General features: G+C 37.4%; 1 protein-coding gene across 4 annotated transcripts; it reads right to left on the bottom strand.

Annotated features, from left to right (window-relative positions):
* Positions 1–145: 145 nt before the first annotated feature.
* Positions 146–20,443, bottom strand: LOC139965106 (phosphatidylinositol N-acetylglucosaminyltransferase subunit A-like). 4 transcript variants are annotated; one of them, XM_071967343.1, is made up of 13 exons: positions 20,090–20,443; positions 19,056–19,146; positions 18,409–18,474; positions 17,493–17,615; positions 16,188–16,363; positions 14,576–14,691; positions 12,640–12,747; positions 8,972–9,078; positions 7,552–7,634; positions 6,194–6,279; positions 5,240–5,367; positions 3,903–4,061; positions 146–2,914 (listed from the first exon to the last, which is right to left on the bottom strand). In XM_071967343.1, the coding sequence occupies exons 1-13, from the start codon at positions 20,104–20,106 to the stop codon at positions 2,801–2,803; spliced, it is 1,374 nt and encodes a 457-aa protein (XP_071823444.1). In that variant the 5' UTR covers positions 20,107–20,443; the 3' UTR covers positions 146–2,800. The 4 variants fall into 4 exon arrangements, with proteins under 4 accessions (XP_071823444.1, XP_071823445.1, XP_071823446.1 ...); XM_071967344.1 differs by lacking the exon at positions 20,090–20,443 and having other exon boundaries at positions 17,493–17,553; positions 19,056–19,122; XM_071967345.1 differs by lacking the exons at positions 18,409–18,474; positions 19,056–19,146.
* Positions 20,444–21,295: the final 852 nt, after the last annotated feature.

Raw genomic sequence — 21,295 nt, 5'->3', positions numbered from 1 at the left:
CAAAATGTAAAAAATATAAAACATAGTGGTCTTGATTTCCAAACATAAGACAGAGTTCCCTTTATCAGATGACTAATCTTCCAACAAAACAAAGAAAAACACCAGAAAACTTCAGATTGAATTTCCAAGGAATGATTGCTAGTAGTAAGTTTTTCAATGTTGAATTTAATTAAAAAGAACTTTTGAGAAAAACAAACAGTTAAGTTCATATCTTCTAGGTAAATTTTAACCATCCTCTAGTAAGAAACTTTTTGAGCAGTGAATCTTTGAGAAATGTTTTTAACAGCAGCTGCAACTCGATCAAGAACTGTGTAGTCTTCTCTCCACTTTTCTTCCCTATGTTTTGAGAAATTGCATAATTTTATTGAGTAAAATATATTCTGTAAGTCTTTAATCTATGCAACATTATGCAAATGAAGGTGTCAGGGTTATTACTAATCCCATCAAGAGGCTAGACAGGTTGTTCTCGTTATGAATATTAGATTTAATTTGATAAAAAAATAAAATACTTTGTATTTGTTTTGGATTTTAAATTAATGAAAATTAAAAAAATACAAGAGTTATGTCTGTGTCACTTATTTCTTTTGTTTTATATATATATAAATTTCTTTCTTTCATAATACTCTGACAATACCAGTTCCTGCTACACAAACATACTTTTTCATATTCTGTGACCTAAATAGAATTTTCAGAGAGATGTTGGGTTCATAGAACAGTATTAAATACATTCTTATCCTACATCTCCTCTTCCCATTCATACAAATAGTAAAACAACATCATATTTTGAAAGTTATGAATCTATGCAGGGATGTGCCCACGCTGGGCGGCCCCGCCCTGCACTAAAACTTACCGCCCAGCACTGTCTAAAAAATCGTGAATCGCGCCCAGCACTATTTTCTAAAATCCAGACATTCTTAACAATATATTCAACATAAATTGAAAAAAAAATTGGAAGCAAACTAGTACTTGTGTATGTGCTTAAAAAGCTACACAAGTGCCAGCATTTGGCATCTGAGCACCTTCAAAAATCGAAAAATTTCTCATACGGGAGGGGGACACCCCCTCCCCCTTAGACCCCTCCCCCAGGACGGCAAACAGTATACCCGGGACTCTGGAAATCCTGGGCACATCCCTGCTATGTCCATACCATCTCTTGCACACCTCCCCTTCTCCCAGAACCCTAATCTTTAAATCTAGTTCTTCTTTGCATAACTGGCGTTAACGTCAACTTATCTGCGAGAAAGCGAACGGAACAAAGTCTAGACCTACCACATGGAAGCCATGTGACAAACCCAACAAAATTGATCATTTTTTCAAGTTGACAGCCTTGAAATCAAACCTTAATCTCTTCCTTGGACCGACTGTCGTAATTAATTTGGAGGACTAAATCTGATGATGGTGGCAGGCTACGGGAAGATAGAAGACTGCGGTGATATTGAAGTTCCAAGCGGTGAGTAACTACAACAGAACTACAGAAGAATAGTTACAACAATCACTAATAAAGGAGCTTTTTGTTACATGTCAACTAATGCATGGCTCTCCTTAATCTCGGAATGAATATGAAATGCCTGACTCGGGTGTAAAGGAATTAAAATCCTGTATCCACATCTGCATAATGATGATCATGAACATTCTTAATTTGAGTTGTTTCTTACTCCTCAGTCTGTGAAAGATAATGGAGACATTTCCTTTTAAAACTTTTGAGTTGCAATAATAATAATAATAATGTCAGCTTTACAGAAACTATATAAAGGGTAGCAAACAACATTGTGTAGGGACAGTAAAGCTTACCTGACAACTATGAAGCTGAAATACCTATTTTTTCTTTTCGTGTCTTCGTGCGGATGGTTTGAGAATGTATACATGTGCTACCTATGCTTTGGTTGCCAAGCCACTAATACTATAAACAAAAACTCTCCTATACTTTTCCGTTCATGTCTCTGTAATCAGCCTGTTGACTCAGGAGCACCACCGCCAGTTGTGGGGTCCTTAACTTAGGCCCTGGCTTAGCTCACAGTCGGCAATCGGTGACAGGCCCAAAATCAACAAGGGGGCCAAGGCAATACTGGGGGGGCCATAGCAGAACTCGGGACCAGCAGAAGCAGACGACCCCTGGCCAGACTGTGGACCGGGGCAACAAGTGCTTGATGGTAACAAATATCAGTGAATCTTGCACTGTCTGCATCGTCACACCATGAAAACATTGCGAATGATTCTGAAAAATTATGTGAAGTCGTGGCTCAGTCCTTGTGGAATTGCTCCTGGGTCATGGACCTTGAAGGGTGTGAAGACTCGCGCAAAAAGAAACGTCTCATGCCTGTAATCTGACCTAGTTTTGAATGAGGTGTAACAGAAGTGTTAGACACCACCATCGATCCCAGAAAATACACACCCAGCTTGCTACCGTCGGTAATTAGACACTAGTGTACAGTCAGTACATACAGCTGTGGTCAATACCCACAGTACAGTGTACAAACGATACAGCGATGGACATCTCAGGTCCAGCTAAAGATAACAAGGTATCATATGTTTCATTACTGTCTGCATTTTGTAGCGACACGAACAAATCGTCACTTGCAAGCAACGGAAAATTAACTTTTTAAAGATGGTGGCATGCTGTTTGGGGCGAGTCTTCAATCTTTAAAGTTTGCTAACCACAGCTCTACCACGACTCTTAAAAAGTCTTCTGTACTGTTGTAGATGAAATTCCCCAACATTTCTCGGTGCTAACGGTGGTATGTCGCTACAGGATTTCAGAGACGACATCACCGCATGTGAAGCTAAACCATCAAAGCTTCGGTCACCTTTCTTTCCTACTTCTCAAATTGTATCCATGACTTGTCTCAGCCTCTTCAAATGAATCTTCTTTTACTTCATGGAATTTCCTGGAAAAATCTTCAGCCATTTCGATGTCCTGTATCAAAAGAAAAAACACAAGTTATGGTCTAAACTATTTCTTGCAAGATTACAATGCGTTACACATTTTGTGAGCTTGTGGTAAGTTTCAAATGCCATCTTTTCTCAACCAGTAAATCAGATTTGTAATATGATTTGGTGTAGTCATGTTTGCTATTTTGCAGTTCATCTATCCTTAATTTGACAAAAACAATATCTCTGGAATATTCTTTTATGCTGGGTAATATTTGGATGACGTTATCACAATCCCAAGCTTCCGACTGCTTGAAAATGTTGGTCTCCATAGGCGTAGGAGCCCAATTTGATTTGGGGGGGGGGGGCTGTAACGACAAGCCCGAAAATATAACCAAAATTTGCGTTCAACATGTTAATGTATATATCATTATAGACATGCATCGGTTCATACATCACATGCCAATTACATACAATCATTTGCTGTATTATTACCCTTCCATATTGGTTATAATTTTGGGGGAAGCCGATACAATAATAATGATAATAATAATATAAGTTTAAACATTGAAAAACACATTGCAATTGATTTTTTTTCAGTAGGTGCCCTAAAAATTCTCAGCATATTTGCCCGAATTTTCACAAAAATATGCAGCCCCCCAGCCCGCCTCCTACGCCTATGTCCATATCAATACTTAGTCACTTAAGTTCCTATATTGATCTATTCTTCAAGTGGATTTAGTACCGTATATATGTAGACACAGGATACGATCAAAGCCACTGGTTTATAATTACAACAGGATAACAATATGGAGTACAACAAGATTAAAATTATGTCTCACAGATCAGAAAAGATCTTCTCAAGACGATTGAAATTGTCTAGTTTAGATTTATTAAGTTTTATGTCGACAATGTTACATTTACAATGAAACAACTTTTCACACTCTCTGTCCATTTTAGTTTTTCATTTTTGTGGCCAATTTAATGCATATAAATCGCATGAAATTAACAGTGTAAAAGTTTAACCAAGTTACCTTTCTTGGAATGAAATATTCCAACAGACAGTAATATAAAAATTCTATCACAACCCCAATCATAAACAGGAATGCTGGGAAGTCTAGACCGTGCTTCCTGTATCGCCACATACGATCGCTGAGGTCCAGAGGAAGGTCATCAGCGATCATATCGTAGACCTTCAAGAAATCAAAAACAAATCAGCCAAAAATTTACATTGAACATTAGCTGGCTCACGAAAAAGGACACTGTTTTTGTGTATTTCCGTTAAAATAAACTAATTTTTCACTGTTTTAATCAACGCACCATTGAAGCTACTTTACATAGGTTCTATGAAGTCTTTGATCACTCCCCATTATCCTCCCCCCCACCACCCCCAACCCTCCTTCCCCAACCCTCCTTCCTCCCACACCTCCTGCCCCCCCTATTGCCACAACCCCTCCCGAAAATAGAAAAGAAGAAAGAAATCAATAATTTGATGGTAACTGAAAGTAATAACATAAATGCAAATTTGGCCTTCCTTGTTCAATTCCATGGCAACAGTTCATGTAATAGTATACGACACATCTATGCAGTCTCCATTGGAAAGCATAACAACAAAAAACACAGAAAACCATTTCCTTCTTAATCATTGAATGAATTTTCTATTTTCAAAACCTACGGCTTGGTCTGCTCCAATATATTAAGGTTGTATGGCCATTACTGGGTATGAAAGCCAGACATATATATGGAAGAACATAAATGGGGGTGGTACAACCCACCGGACAGGTTCGTCAGCCCTGAGAACTTTACAGCCCTCACATCTCAAAGTCGATTGTTACTACTTCAAAAGTGAATAAAACACAAAAATTGGTTGAAAAACTTCAAGATACAAGTTATTCTTATAGTGGTTATACGGCGTGCATGCGGAAGCAACGCTAACGATAGCTGAAACTGAAGGGGTGCTCCACATGAAAACAATAGGGACCACTGTTTTAGGGAGTGATATTACAGATAAACAATAGAGTCCACTGGGGGCAACGCGCATAGATATAGGCAAATTGTCGGGTCACAGTAGTTGTTACGGTGTAATGCACTACATTATATAATCTGCACCTGTATGCTAATGAGCTGTGTATTTGCATATTGGTATATAAGTTAAAGCATGCCGTCTGCTCGTCCTTGTTGACCCTGTCTCTCCATCTGTCAACAAGTAACCTTGGACATGTCGTCCTATATATCTGTCCTGTACAGCATGATGTAACGCAATAAACAATAACATGACGTTATATGTTAATACTCTACGTCGACGGGAGAGTTCATGAATATGGATGAGGCCACCTAACCCTCACATGGGTTTAAATATTAGTGCTCTTACCTTTTCTGTCCTCACAGCAACATCCTGCCAACGATACATATCCTTCATTCTCATGTACATCTCGTCTGGCGGTAAAGCTGTATTCTTTCGTTTCTTTTCAATTGCACGTTCCAAAGCTGACAGAAGAGCTGTTTACAGAAACAGAAAAAGATAAAGAGAGAGAGAGAAAAGAATGAAGAAAAATACAGCGAAGAAACAACTGCATATTTTGAAAGGATATAGTGCAAAGTTGTGGTGGGTGTTAAATAATTGGACTATTTCCTGAGAAAAAAAATGAGTTTTGTGTGCCCCTCCGACTCTAAGACTTCCTGCAGGGCTTCTTGAATGGTAGTAGAAAGTGACAGATAGGACTGTAATGAAATTCCAGGCCAATGAACTCACAAATTAAGTGTCATACGGTAACCACCATTTTATTTAACAAACGGTCCTTTTGCTAGCTCAATCAAAATTGTCAGTATCGCGTCTACAGATATGGATAAATTTGCATGTTAGGCTTGGCAAGCCTAACCATCGGTATTACTCCAGTGGCAATTCAATCTACTGTGGACAAGATAGTCGACATACAGCTAGAAGATACAAATTTGTCAAAGTGTTAGGTTTATTCGGGGGGCAAAATCCACCCAGAAAATGGTTCAAGAATTACAGGGCATCAGTATTGGCCCTAACTTTGAGCATGCTGGAATTTTTCAGAAATATTTTCCAAGATGCTCTTATCATATTCCAGACGTAGAGAAAGGTTTCAATTTGAGATTTGAATGGTTTGGCAAAATGCTTTGATGGTGGCAGTAAAATTGGTGTTTGATATCTGGACCTCGGTGACCATTATTTGATTTTCTAGCATTTCATAGCATTTGGGGACCTCACTGATGACCTGTAAATATGCAAAGTACTATATGAAAATGACTATATATTAAAATGACGATGAAGAAATGAAAATATATAGATATGACTTACATTTCACGCTTGGTTCAGCGAGGGTAATTAATTCATCTGGTAATACCTCTGGCACACCACCGACCCTAGTACTGATCACTTGAAGGCTGAAAGAGAGAACAAATAAATGCATATAACTATTAAGTTATTTATCATGCCTTAAAGCTACTGGCTTAGTTGCCATGGTAGCATCTTCCCACCATACAGTACTGTATGTATTATGTAATATAAAGTTAAGTGTGAGTTTTCAATATTAGTGAAAAACATCTCTGATACCTTCAAAAATATCTAAACCAAAAGATATACTATAGTGTAACTTATCAAACACATTTGTAGCTGGTGAACCTTACACCGAGCCAAACTTGTATACAGTAAAATATGTACATGTGTAATCATGTATAAACATGTATAAAACATGTAATATAAACATGTATAAACATCAATGCAATACAGTAGGTTTTGACAGCTGTAATCAAAAACACAGTACTACTCCATTTTGTCAGCATTTGGGGCAAGACCAAAATATTACACCCATTTGTATGACAAAATTAATTCTATTAGTCTTTTTTTTACTAATAGACTAATTCTATTAGTCTTTCTCCTACCTCTCCTCTTCCCCTGTTGCTTTCTTCTCTTCATCCCTTGTCTACTAATCCCCTTACATGTATCTCATTGTGTTCACCATGCTCACTAACCTGTCTGTATTCTGTGCATGTTTTTGTCCCTACTGTTACTTGTCATTTAGCCTCTGAAGAAGATCCTGCTAAGATCGAAACATGTCAGGCCAACTTACTTTTACACATTCTATTACACAGGCTCTCTAGTGGATTTAAGCAGTTTGCTAACAGTTTTATTTTATTTTGATTTAGTTTTTTTTTAAAGCAGAAATGAATTATTGTGTCTTTCTGAAATGTTGATCACATTTCCGATATTGATTTACAGGGGATCTTATATCCCTCATCCCAAACAATTCACAAACAATAAATTTGACTCCTGCCAAAGTCAACTATATTTCTATATTTCCTGCACCTGTCTTGGATGTGCCTTAGCCTCCAATACCATATCGTCTCATTTTTCTACCAAACATTCTTCTTATCTCTTCTACCATTTCATATACATTATGTATATTGAACGGTTTCTCACTTCAAGTTACGTTTTGTTCAGTATTTAAAGAAAAAAATACAATTAAAAATTTATCTCATTTTCCATGCTGCTAAACTTTCATGATCTAATCCTGTCATTCAGGGACTACTCAAAAGCAAGAAAGTTTACAATCTTCCCTCCAAACTGACCCCCCAAAAAAGGAACAAAATTATAGCAATAAAATTTATGTTCAAACTGCAAAAAAAGAAAACACAAGAGGCAAAGTAAACGCATACCCACAGCATGCAGCTTCCACAATTGCAATGCAGAAGGCTTCCGTCAAGGAGGTGTTCAGGAAAATGTCCCCTTGATTTAAAACCTGAGAAAAAAAAACAAAGCACGAAGCAACGGCATCGATTTAGATTTCTGGACTGAATCTGGGAACCGGATATGGCAGGATCCTTTGCAGAATTCAGCCAGGCTGGATTTTGTCAAGAGGATATTGACAACAGAGAAAATTGATAAGAAATATGCTCAGAATGTTCTAAAGGAAGGAAATTTAAATTTAACTTTCATTGTTTTCATTCCTTCTGAACGAATATTTCATAGGGATAGCGGTTAAATTTTCATTATCTGGTTGGACTGTCTGGCCGGATCAGGTATCTGGCTGCACCCTACATGTGACCATACATCCGATGCTAAATAAAGCTATACAAACCTCTACTCCAAACACATGACGTATTTGACTGAGACATACTGCGGTCATCGTTTTAAATTTTTATAGTGTCCAGGGATGTGCCCACGCTGGGCGGCCCTGCCCAGCAATAAAAATTACCGCCCAGCACTCTCTTAAAAATCGTGAATCCCGCCTAGCACTATTTTCATCTAAAATCCTGACATTCCTAACAATATATTCAACATAAATTGGGCCTAGCCTATGCCAAAATCATACAGACTAATAATGCATCAGTTACGCATGCGAGAAACATAACTTAACAAAACTTGTAAAATCTCTTTGAAACAAACTAATAACTTTTACCAGGTACGTTATATATTTCACTAAAAAAAATTAAAAATGTAAATTGTTAGCAAAACTAGTACTTGTGTATGTGCTTAAAAAGCTACACAAGTGCCAGCATTTGGCATCTGAGCACCTCCAAAAATCGAAAAATTTCTCAAAGGGGAGGGGGACACCACCTCCTCTTAGACCCCTCCCCCAGGACGGCGATCAGTATACTCGGCACTCAGGAAATCCTGGGCACATCCCTGAGTGTCCTTAAAGTTTAATCATACTGCAGAATTCATGATACGAGTCCATACTATCTTAATAACATACAACATAGCTGGTAAGAACCATGGAATGACAAAGAATGTAACATTAAAATATTCCAGGTAATTCAATATGATATGTAATTTTCCACACAAAAAAAAAACATGGTTTGCATCACAATTTCTAAGTTATACATTTATAATATATCGGCAAACATTTGTACTGCATCCCACATGTGTAAGTGTAAAAGCATCTCTGTTCAGTGAAGAAGAAGAAGAATTACCATGGTAACCTTCATACAGAGAGCACTTACAAAGTATCTAATGTTACTTGTGTCTGCCACCTCAATGGATTTACATGATCCCATGTTGAATTACTGTACTGTGTTAAGAATAACCAGTGTCTCCTGCAGTTACCATGGTGACCAAAGTACAGATGCTACTCACGTTCTGCACATCTGAATGGGGCAAAGATCCAAGCATGGTGACCCTGTCCTGCAGTTGGTAAGTCTCTCTGACCTCTTCAATGTCCACCCTTTTTGGACCATCCCCACCTGAACGAGAAAACAAGAAAGCAAAGTAAATATAAAGCTCATATACAAATTTACAGCCCATTTGCACCCTTTGCAGTATAAATGAAGTACACCCCTAGAATATTAGCAAATTAAAAACACTTTGGAATCAAATTATCAGTAAATTATGAAACAGTCTCTTAAAATTCTCAGTCTAGTTTATGTGATCAAACTGGATACTCAAGAGGTATAGTCAGGAGGTTTCCAATTGGACGGGCACCAACAATTTAAGGAGGGGCAAAAATACGCGTATCCTGTAAACTTGTGAAGTTTTTGTACACATAGTGGTAGCAGAGATGGGGAGGGTGGGGGGTGGGTGGAAGTAGGGGTGAAACAGTTGTTTGCATTGGGGAAATATCCCTATGAATCTGATACTTGTTGCTGTGTAAAGCCCGGGTCACATCTGCGCGATTCAACATGCGATTCAACTCGCAACTAAAATCACGCGAATCAGAAAAGTTGCTTCAAAGAAGTTGCGCTGATTAGGATATTGCTCTATTGCAAATCGACGGCGCAACTTTTATTGCGCAACAAGTTGATACCCGTGTCTAACTACGCGATTCAACTTCAATTGTATTGCGAGTTGAATCGCGTGTTGAATCACGCAGATGTGACCCGGGCTTAAGAGTCACATGACTACTAGCACATTTATTCATTCTCTCACTCACTTGGTTGCTCGCTCGCTCACTCGCTCACTCGCTCACTCGCTCACTCACTCACTCACTCACTCACTCATGCAATGACTCATTTACCGAATGACTGACTGACTCACTCATGCAATGACTAATTTACTGACTGACTGACTGACTGACTGACTGACTCACTCATGCACTGACTAATTTACTGAATCACTCTCATTCACTGACTGACTGGCTGACTGATTTACTGACTGACTGACTCACTGACTGGCTGACTGACTGACTCATTTACTGACTGACTCACTCACTGGCTGACTGAGTGACTCATTTACTGACTGACTGACTCATTTACTGACTGACTGACTGACTGACTGACTCCCTCATTCACTCACTCACTCACTCACTGAATCACTGACTCAGTCATTCAAAGAACTTTATTCCAGTCACTCTTGCAATTAACCAGACAATAATAATACACAGAACATGATAATATTAAAGAGAATGAGAGAGACTGAGAAGCTTGAAGAATCTTATAAACGTAAACACCGCTTTACCAAATACAATTATGTCTAAATATGAAACGATAAAACGAGTGAGAGAGTGAATAAGAAAGACAAAGGAAGGTGTCTGATCTATTTAAGGTGAACAATGCTAAAACATCATAATCAAGAAAGTATTTGTCACAGACATTTGGTAATATAAGATGATTGCTAAATTGGCAACATTTATTGTTAAATTGGCAACAGAGGTATTAATACCTCTAGACCATACCTGCTGCTGAAATCCATAACGCACGTTACACATACATGATTAACTTTAGCACCATTGTATTGCGAGTGTCTTTTGGGGCAGAAAATCTGCATGTCATTATATAAACAAAGTATTGATTCTTGGCTGCATTTTCACAGCTCAGATCTCGAAGAAACTAACTTAACAAATTGATAACAAAAGGGATCACAGGAGTACAAAGTACGGTGTTTTCTTTCTTTCTTTTCACCGGCAAAGGGGGAGCTGCACTTTGTACAACTCGAACGGAAGACTGTTTCCAGACAACTTGGCAACAGTGGTTGTCGTCATGCACATGCATCGTTTATTGAAACTTTTGTCATATATCATGCCATGAAAATAGATTACTATTACCTACTTTTCTAAGAAATATTATAGTCCCTTTATTATTTGAAGCATGACCTATTATTAAAGTATGCACTACGGCCTTGTTATACTTAAACTTTATTCTAGCTCTGTGGATAATAAAACATGAGCCTCTTGGCATTCCATTGTATTACTCCATAACAATACACTTGGCCTATTCTAATGTCTATCCTCACGCAGTATCATATAGACATCAAGCCCAGCTAGTGCATAGTACGTTTGGGTTGTTACGAAGATCAAAGAATACATGAGCGATGCATGTTGCTTACAAACAGAACAATTAGTAGCATGATCGCCGTATCACTAATTAACCTAACGACCCTATGAACATGTCAAGAAGATGCTTGCTAAACTGCCACTTTGTCATTCTGATATCAGAAAGAGTCTCTCTAGGAAGTACTTGGTACCCCGGATAAAATTACATAACTGTAACAATGGTGGACAGGAGTGGGATTCGATGTGTGAAAGTGGAGGGGGGGAGGGGTAGGGCACCAAGGAGGCATGTAAGGGAGGGAGGGAACGACACCCCCTCCCCTTTGAGATATTGTTGGATGTAAAAGCCCCTAGATGTAATACGGAACAATATTTACAAGTTATTTCCCCAGTACTAGTTGTGTATTTGAAAATGTACTTATGCTATCTGAATAAAAGTGTTGCCTTTTTTATTGAGCGACATAAAAAGGAACAAATGGATTTAAATAAGAATCGTCACAATGGGTCGATCTTGTTTATAGCCTGTGTAGTAATGACATTATGAATAAGTTTAATAGTATCCCAGAGTTGTCAGTATTGCTGTGGCATAACCAACCAAATTACCAACCAAACTGGATAAAAAAGCCAACTCAAAAGTCTGGGAAAAATTGGGGGGGGGCAAGCCCCCCCCCCACCTCTCCCAGTAAATCACGCCTATCCTGGTGGATGATAAAAGCTGTTAAACAGTGGACTGATACGCTTCCTGCAATCTGGTTTGTGTCACATTTTAACAGGCAGTATTGAGCTTCAGTAATATCTTACCAAAGCTTTGTTTAAAGGCATTGAAGACTAGCCCCAAACCGCGTGCCGCGCTCTGAAAAAGTTAAATTTCCGTTGCTTGCAAGTGACGTTTTGTTCGGGTCGCTACAAAATGCAGACAGTACAGTAATGAAACGTGATACCTTGTTATCTTTAGCTGGACCTGAGATGTCCATCGCTGTATTGTTTGTACACTGTGCTGTGGGTATTGACTGCAGCTGTATGTACTGACTGTACACTAGTGTCTATTAATTACCTACGGTAGCAAGCTGTGTGTGTATTTTCTGGGATCGATCGTGGTGTCTAACACTTCTATTACACCTCATTCGAAACTAGGTCAGATTACCGGCATCAGACGTTTCTTTTTGCGCGAGTCTTCACACCCTTTAATCGGTGCAACTCTGAAAACCATGGCAGCTGGTTGTGTTGTGTTTAAAGTTCATCGCTTCAACCACCCCTTCAGTCTTCTAACGGTCTACAATCTTCCCATTCTATGATTTAAGGTAATTAATAGTAGGTGTTTAAGAGGTATATTTCTTTCTATGAATTAAGGTTTATTAATAGCACGTATTTTAGAGGTATATTTTGACACACCTCTGGTATTTTTCAAATTGCACTTTTTTTAAAGTCTTTTTCATTGCTGTTTAATATTCCAATGTAACACAAATATCACATGCATGAATAACAATGAATTTTTTTTAGTAATGAAAAATGGCAAAGCTATTGAAAATTTGGTTCTCACCGATCAGAAAATCCACGTCGGAATGCCGTTGACAAATTTTAGGTATGACACCGGCCAGGAGGTCCATCCCCTTCCTGTAAACCAGCCGGCTGATAACAACTATTACAACTAAATGAAATACAAGATTGAAATGCAAAAAAATAAGAATTCATCCAGAGGAATATGGTCCTTCCCTCCCTCACTCCCCTACCCCCACTTCAATAAAAAACAATGACAAGCAAAATGTAAGAATTTATCCAGAGGAATATGGTCCTTCCCTAGCTCCCTTTCTCACTCCCCTACCCCCACCTCAACAAAACACATTGTTATCATTTTTCATGGTTTAATTTTGTTAATACATTTTGTGGAATTAATGCAATATCTTCCAAGAGATACGGCTATGATTTGAAACACTTGCATTTATTTTTCTTATTAACATAATAAAGTTTTATTCCCACAAAATTCACTCCTGCCCCCCCCCCCCCTTCAGAGTGGCCATTTCTTCGTTTCACACATATACAATGACTTTTTTTTTTATTCTCATCTGTTTCTGTTTCAGTTTATTTTCTCCACATCACCTTAGTAAGGTATAAGAGACATTTACATGTTACATTTCAATAATCATAAATTATAATATTTGACTTTTATATAGCACTTTACACCAGCGATAGGTCTCAAAGCGCTTTACAGACGTTATATTACCCCTGGTCAATGATAACCTGTCCCAGAGACAATCCCTCCAGTCTGCAGCAGTTATATACTGCACCCAATGACAAGTTACCTCACAGGTACCCATTTAACCCCTGGGTGGAGAGAGGCAAGTGAGATAAACCATCTTGCCCAAGGACACAACGCAATGAACTAGGCATGAATCGAACCAGCAATCCTTGGCCACAACGCTCTCAATAACAATCCAGAGATAAACAAAATGACAAATAACATATAAAATAACATCTAATAAGGTGAGTGGGTGAACACCCTACTAGTTTCCTTTAAATATTTGCAATTCATGATTAAACCACACCTGTTGACAAGTAGCACCCTTTTGCTAACCAGCACTAACCAAAAAAAAAAGGTGCCACAATTAAATAGTATTTAGCATTAACAGGAATTTGCAAATCAAACCACCCCTTGTGAGAAATGCATAGAGTAATATCATTGATTGCCATTTTGCGTGAGTGTGAACCAAAAGAACAGGTGACACAGCTAAATATTATTTATTTAAACCAAACTTTATGACCAACAGAAACTAAAGAAACCAGGACATTTCGCTCCAATGACTTTATTGTCCTAGTCAGAACAAGCAGGTTCTGAGAAAAATATTCTATAAATTGAACTAGAGGAATCTGCAATCAAACCACACTAATAGCAACTTGTGAGAAATGTACACAGTAATATCATTGATTGCTGTTTTGCCTGAGTGCCATTTGCCAGTCGTGATTCTTGTAAAGATCAAAGTGTATATTCCTACATGTATTTTTTTTCCAATCCTTAAATAACCCCCCTAGCAACGTAATGGATCATGCCAATTTCCTTTTCATCTCCAACTGGCTGTTTGAGTTTCTGTATATTAACTAGTTGTGAACATATCATTATTAAGGCAATGCAGTAGCTTATCTCTATTTATACATGCCATATGTATCTTCAAGGTTACCAGTGTTGGCATTTTTACACTAAATCTAGCATTTTTTCACTTTTATAGGGTTCTAGCATACGTTTTTTTTGCACATTTGGCAGAATCTAGCTTTTTTTGCCCAAAATTGGTAATTCACAAAATAATTACTTGTTTTCTTGAGCTTTCGAGACCATATCACCATTTGGCAACCCAATAAAATCTATTTATAGGTTTCCGTGGCTTTTAAAGTATAATACCGCATAAACTGTATTCATGAGAGACGTTTCTGTTTATATTATAAACTTTGGAAAATTGAAGAAAACTTTCTTCCCAAAAACTCACTCCTGCGTGGATTTCTCACGGTCACGTCGGGAGTAAATACGGTAGAATCGACCGCATTCGGAATAACCGATACCAGGCTTGGTTGCAGCGATGCCCTTAAAACTGTATTTTCTTTGCTGAAGGTTACAGATTGGAAAGATTAATATTAATAGTCTTCATATCTTTACAGAAATATGTCATCCACAGTAGTCAAAATACTGCTTAAAACCTCTGAAAGTTGTATGACATAATATTTGAGGCACCATTACATAATATACTGATATAGACAACAATACATAAACACAATTTACAGCACACTATCTCGAAACGAGGGATACCCAAAAATAGGTATAAGACAAAACAATAATGGAATCATTGACAACATTCAACACAACATACTTACAGAGAGATATCATCCACAATTAGAGTGAGAAAACCTGTAGGCACTATTAACAGTTTCTTAAAACCTCTGCAAACCTGTATGACATCACATTGTGGCACCATTACATGATAAACTGATGTAGAACAGAGCATAACAATACATAAAACACAATTTACAGCACAACCATCATGAAATGAGGGATACCCAAAAAAAGGTACAGTATAAGACAATGCAATAATGGAATCATGTACACCATACGACACAACAGACTGAAGTATATAAACTTGTGCAGTTGTAAAGTAGTACTATATGTTGTCCCTATCTATAGTACAAGACCTGGTTAATAACAATTCACAAAAATAAGTTTGCATTTATTTCAATCCTCTCGCTCGAATGAAAGGAAAGAGTGCAACATTCACTAGTTTTGCTAACTTTCACGACTGCAAGGTTTCATAGAATGAATCATAGCAAAAGAACACTCCCTGGAAACTAATAACAACCATTCACCTATTGAATCTTAGTAGACATGGTACCCTACTACCCACATCTTACTAATTAACTCATGCAAGCATGCCATGCACCAACTACTGGGCTACCTTTCATAGAAATAAAGCATATCACAGAATACTCTCTGGCAGCTAACATCAACTGTTCACCTAACGAATCTTTTCAAAGAAGGTACCATAAGTAAAGAGACTAGAGCTCACGGACCCACTGTGTATCAAAAAGAACACCAGAAAATTCACATTACCGCCCACTAAACTATTAAAAGGATGGTTTCATGTGATTGATGGCAATGCACTACCAACTACAGTACATGACCCAAGAATTGACCCCAAAAAATAGTGTTTTTGAATTTTTTCATATTTATCTTTGAGATTAGCGAGAGAAGAGAATATCTTTTAAAGACCACACTAATTTGTAATTAAGAAGTTAGGCACCATGTCAGAAATAAAGCGCCAGCAGCCGGAAAAAAAAAAAAAAATCCCCCGCTCAGCAAGGCTGAATCAATAAAAAAAACACAGGAAGGGATTATCTCTTTTAGACCTGCAGTGTATATTGGATGAGGCTACAAAACAACACAAAAGATATGAATATCCTATGCAGCCTAGCTACAAGATGCTGCATCCCAGCTGCAGCTCCCTCAACATCCTACTTCTTGACGAGGTGCTCTGATATTCTTATAACAACAAATGAGAGTAAATCAAAGAAATAGATAAAAAAAGAAAAGTGTTTGTCAATCTGAAATACCTTGTATGAGAAACACAAATTGCATGGTTGGCATCTGATAGAGAGAACTTGAGAATTTCATTGGTTAATAGAGAACTGGCATCGGCAAATCCAAAGAGAGAATGGTCGGTGAACACCGTTTTCAGTTGCATAGTTTTGGCGTGGAACATGGTCTCATGCGCTAAGGCAGAGAAAGCCTGCCATGGGTTAAGGAGAATATGATGCAGAAAAGATTTAACGGAAGATTGTTAAGGAGACAAAATAAACCCGGGAAATGTTTCTCTTTTTAAAGGAGAGATGAGTAATCAAAGCATGGTATAAGCAGTGCACTACAATGTAAAGCACAGCAAGTCCAATACCCCTCGTGAAAATGTACAACAAACATTGCACTACATTGCAATCCACAACAAGTAATGCACTATGTATGTAAATGCCAAACAGTGCAATACATTGCAATACACAACAAGTTATGCACTACATGTAAAATGCCAAACAGTGTACCGCATGGCAATGCGCAGCAAATAATGCATTACATATTAAATGCACAACAAGCAGTGCACTACATTGCAATACACAACAAGTTATGCACTACATGTAAAATGCCAAACAGTGCACCGCATGGCAATGCACAGCAAATAATGCATTACATATAAAATGCACAAGCAGTGCACTACATTGCAATGCACGGTGAGTAATGCACTATGTATGTAAATGCCAAACAGTGCACCCCATCGCAATGCACAGCAAGCAGTGCACTACATTGCAATGCACAGTGAGTAATGCACTATGTATGTAAATGCCAAATAGTGCACCGCATCACAATGCACAGCAAGCAGTGCACTACATTACAATGCACAGTGAGTAATGCTCTATGTATGTAAATGCCAAACAGTGCACCGCATCGCAATGCACAGCAAGCAGTGCACTACATTGCAAAGCACAGCTAGTAATACAATACATGACATGATGTGTGATGAGAAATGCATTACATATCATCCAACTTGAATGTAATGTTTAAATTTAATTTACAGTATTTATTACAAGATCCTAAATGCACTTTTAAACTGTAATGTGTAAGTGACCAAAACGCACGTAAACGCACTATAAATAATAATAGCAGTACTGCAATGTAGTATGTAATGACTTGTAAAAAGACAACGATGTTACAAACTCAAATGAATATTTTAACAGAAATGATCTTTACAGCAAATTTAAAACATTACCAAAAAACGTTTTTTAATCAATTTAACCGATGAGTTCTGAGCGAACTAATAGTTGAAAAGATCGTATCTGAATAATTTACAACTTATGATAATTTTGACCTACCGAGTGACCATGGACGATAGTAATGCCCTCTCTGATCAAAATATTTCTAATCAATGGAAGGCTGGTGAATAGAGTTGGCAGAACACATTGATTGTAGAATGGTCCCATAGGAATGTAATAAACCTACCGGAGGGGAATGAAATCAAGAGAGAACTGTCTTCAATATGAAAATCGAATGATTGTAAAAAATTATGCAAGAATCATGAAAAAAATGCATAATAATGTATAAACTCGCCACACTGAAAAAACTGAACATTTTAGTGCTACACAGGATTTTAACAGTTGATTGGATGTAAAACTATCATATGTAGGTTTGTAGCAAAACTGCCACCAATGTTTAGTAATTGTGGCAGGTTTGCCACAGATACTGTAAAAACATGTATGCATTTTCTCACTTTCTCACATGTCTTAACAAACCTGTACATGAAAGTTTTTGCTCACAGAGGGAGAAGAATATTGGTAATATTTTAAGCAGCAAAATTCTTGAAAAGATATTTAAGTTATTTATTAAAGGGTGTGAAGACATTCGCAAAAAGAAACGTCTTATGCGGGTAATCTGACCTAGTTTCGCATGAGGTGTAACAGGAGTGTTAGACACCACCATCGATCCCAGAAAATACACACACAGCTTGCTACCGTCGGTAATTAGACACTAGTGTACAGTCAGTACTGTACAGCTGAGGTCAATACCCACAGCACAGTGTACAAACGAAACAGCAATGGACATCTCAGGTCCAGCTAAAGATAACAAGGTATCACGTTTCATTACTGTCTGCATTTTGTAGCGACACGAACAAAACGTCACTTGCAAGCAACAGAAACTTAACTTTTTCAGATGGCCGCACACGGTTTGGGGCGAGTCTTCAATGCCTTTAAGTTATCTACTTAAGGGTGTACAAGATATATACGGGTGTACCTTGAGCATGTTGGTGAGATATCGTATTCCTGATCTCTCTCCATATGCATGAGTGATAATAATGACCTGAGAAATCAAATAAATGAAAGAATTTATGTAAATATGCATACATCAGACAACAAAAGAAAACAAAAACATGCCTTCATGACCTAATTTACACTTACAGTAGTATTATGTGAATACTAGGAATTAATTACTCGGGATAGATTTAACACTGTAAAGTACTTTCCTACTGTACATACAGCCAATATTTGCTGTCCTTTTCATACAGGCTTAAGTTCGCCTAAACTCCGAAGTAGTTTAGAGTTACTGTAGTTTCACTTTTCTGGACATGATGCTTTATGCTGTGAAATAATATATAGCAAATAAGGCCTAACTGAAATGCAAGTACTACTGTACTAGTAATATATTTTTTTGCATCAATAGACATATGTAGCACACAATTGCTAATCCCTAAGTCTGAATGATAACAGAAAGACCGTCAGTTAACTATAGACTTAACTAGCAGTGAAGTTCTGTATGCAGTAGTCTAATCCACCATTACTAATATGTTTGTAATCACACCAGAGAAGAGAAGACCTCTAAACATTCACCCATGCAGCAGACATATTCTTTGTTTGGAGAAAAAAAGGATTGGTCATTTTTACCTTGTGGCCTCTGTGGAGCAAACACTGTGAGAGTTGGTAAATATGACTTTCCACACCACCCATGTTAGGGTAGAAGAAGTCTGAGACCATGCTGAAAAAAGAAGTTGATAACAATCAATCCGGTTTTACAGGGTGTCTCGTGGTATTTGTGGCAATCTCATGATCTTTTTACTTAATGAGCTTATCTCCAATCGAAATATTATTTTTTCAAATTGAATTGGAAATAGGCTATGTGTATGTTTTTATGTACATAAGGAATGTGGAGAAAATCAAAATCTCATTTTTGGGGGAAATAGTTTTGTACAACTGGTGTAAAATACCTACTTTTATACAGTGGAAACTTTCTATGTATTTTTTATAATGCTATTTGGTTTTAGTTGGAGTTTACCCAATTACCCCTATATGTTTGTAACAATAATCGCTAAAATTGTTATTCTCCAGTCCCCAGTTTTGTGAAAGCAAAGTTAATTGTCAGGTCTGCTTAAGTAAGTTTTCAAACAATTAAGGCTAGAAGCAGTCTGGAACATGGCTACTTTACCAACTTACAGTATTATGTGTCTAACTGAGGGGTAGTTGTGTTCATGGTTTGCTAAAAATCAAGCATCACTAAAGTTATGCCTCTAGAGTCTATACTATTACTATTACTGTATACAGCAGGGTTGGCCAAACTTTAGGACCAGACTCTTCAAATGTTATTATGTCTAGGTTAACCTCACTTTCTGTGTCACTAACTTACTGTAGGCTACGTTTGGACCTAGAAAGCAAGGTGTACAGTCATGAGGTACTGTTTGACTGTCACCTCGCTAATGTTAACAACTAACACCGAGCAAAATATTCAATGTGTACAAGCCTAACTGTTACTGTTAGTGGTACTAGTAGTACTAAGTATACCGTGGGCTGAATGATCGAGACCCAGTTCTGCGACTTCCTGGTTTACAAACATAGTTACATCTTTCCTTTGAATCAATTTCGACAGAACTGAAAGCCAACTGTTTAAACTTAATTCAAGGGAAGATATGAGATAAAGATCTCACCAAATTTTGTGCCTCATTTCTTCTGATTTTGGTGTCTTACTTTACTTGAAGTACGAGGACATTCTGTCTGACCACCATGTAACTGAGGTGGCTTGTAACAAACACCGTACCTGATACGTAGCTGCCCATCTGAATGAAGGCTACCTATGTTGTGTAGAGTACTACCGTACGTTTAATATTTTATATCAAAATTATTTCGAAACTAAATGATCCAGAGACATATCGATTCTGTAGAAACAAAGCTTTTAGTTTGATTAGATCGCTTGTTGACAAATAGCTTTGGAATCGCCTTTTTTATTAGCAAAGGAATCTCTAAAATAACTTTGCTTCTTAGATATGTTCAGTGGCCAATTATACTAAGTATGGAGAGTCAGCAGTGAACAAGCACGAAAATCAACAAAGTTAATGTACTATCATGATCCAATCGATATCGCGAATTCATTTAACGAATTATTTACGTCTGTATCGACTAATTATCTTCTTGGTGTTAACAGCAATGTGGATAAAGATTATTTAGCAAGTTTGTTTAGTTCAAAATTACGTAATGGTGTTACATTCCAAATTCCATAGATGACTGTGAATTTTGTCTACAAATTGCTTATTTCATTAGATGTCACAAAAACCACCGGTTTGGACGGGATAAGCGCCTATCTTCTTAAGCTATCTGCTAATGAAATAACAAAGAACATCACGCATGTACTAAATAGTAGCCTCAGAAACTCCGTCTTTCCTATTATGTGGAAGAATGCCAAAGTTGTTCATATTTACGAGAGTGATTCAAATCTAGAAGTATCCAATTATCGATCCATTTCAATCTTGCCTGTATTATCTAAGATATTAGAAAAACACGTTTATGATGCTTTATCCAAGTTTTTAAATGCAATTGGTCTGATACGAATTTATGTCCCAGTCAGGTTTTAGGGAAGGGCACTCTTGTGAAGATAATTGACGACTGGAATAATCTATTGATATCAATAAATACAAAATGGTTATAAATCCGAATAGCATGTTGATTGGTTCAAGACAAAGGCTGAAATCTATTCAAAATTACACATTGAATATTACCATCGAACATGCTTTAATTGTAACTGTATGCTAAACAAAATTGGGTATTAAAATCGACAATCAATTTTCTTGGAATGAGCAAGTTGATTCTGTTTGCAAGCTCGTTTCCCGTATAGATTGGCTTTACTTCGACGTATAAAA

The sequence above is a fragment of the Apostichopus japonicus genome, chromosome 23 (assembly GCF_037975245.1).
Source record: "Apostichopus japonicus isolate 1M-3 chromosome 23, ASM3797524v1, whole genome shotgun sequence".
In the NCBI taxonomy this organism is placed as follows: Eukaryota; Metazoa; Echinodermata; class Holothuroidea; order Aspidochirotida; family Stichopodidae; genus Apostichopus; species Apostichopus japonicus.
The sequence above is the reverse complement of the archived record's forward strand: the minus strand, read 5'-3'. Positions and strand labels throughout refer to the sequence as shown.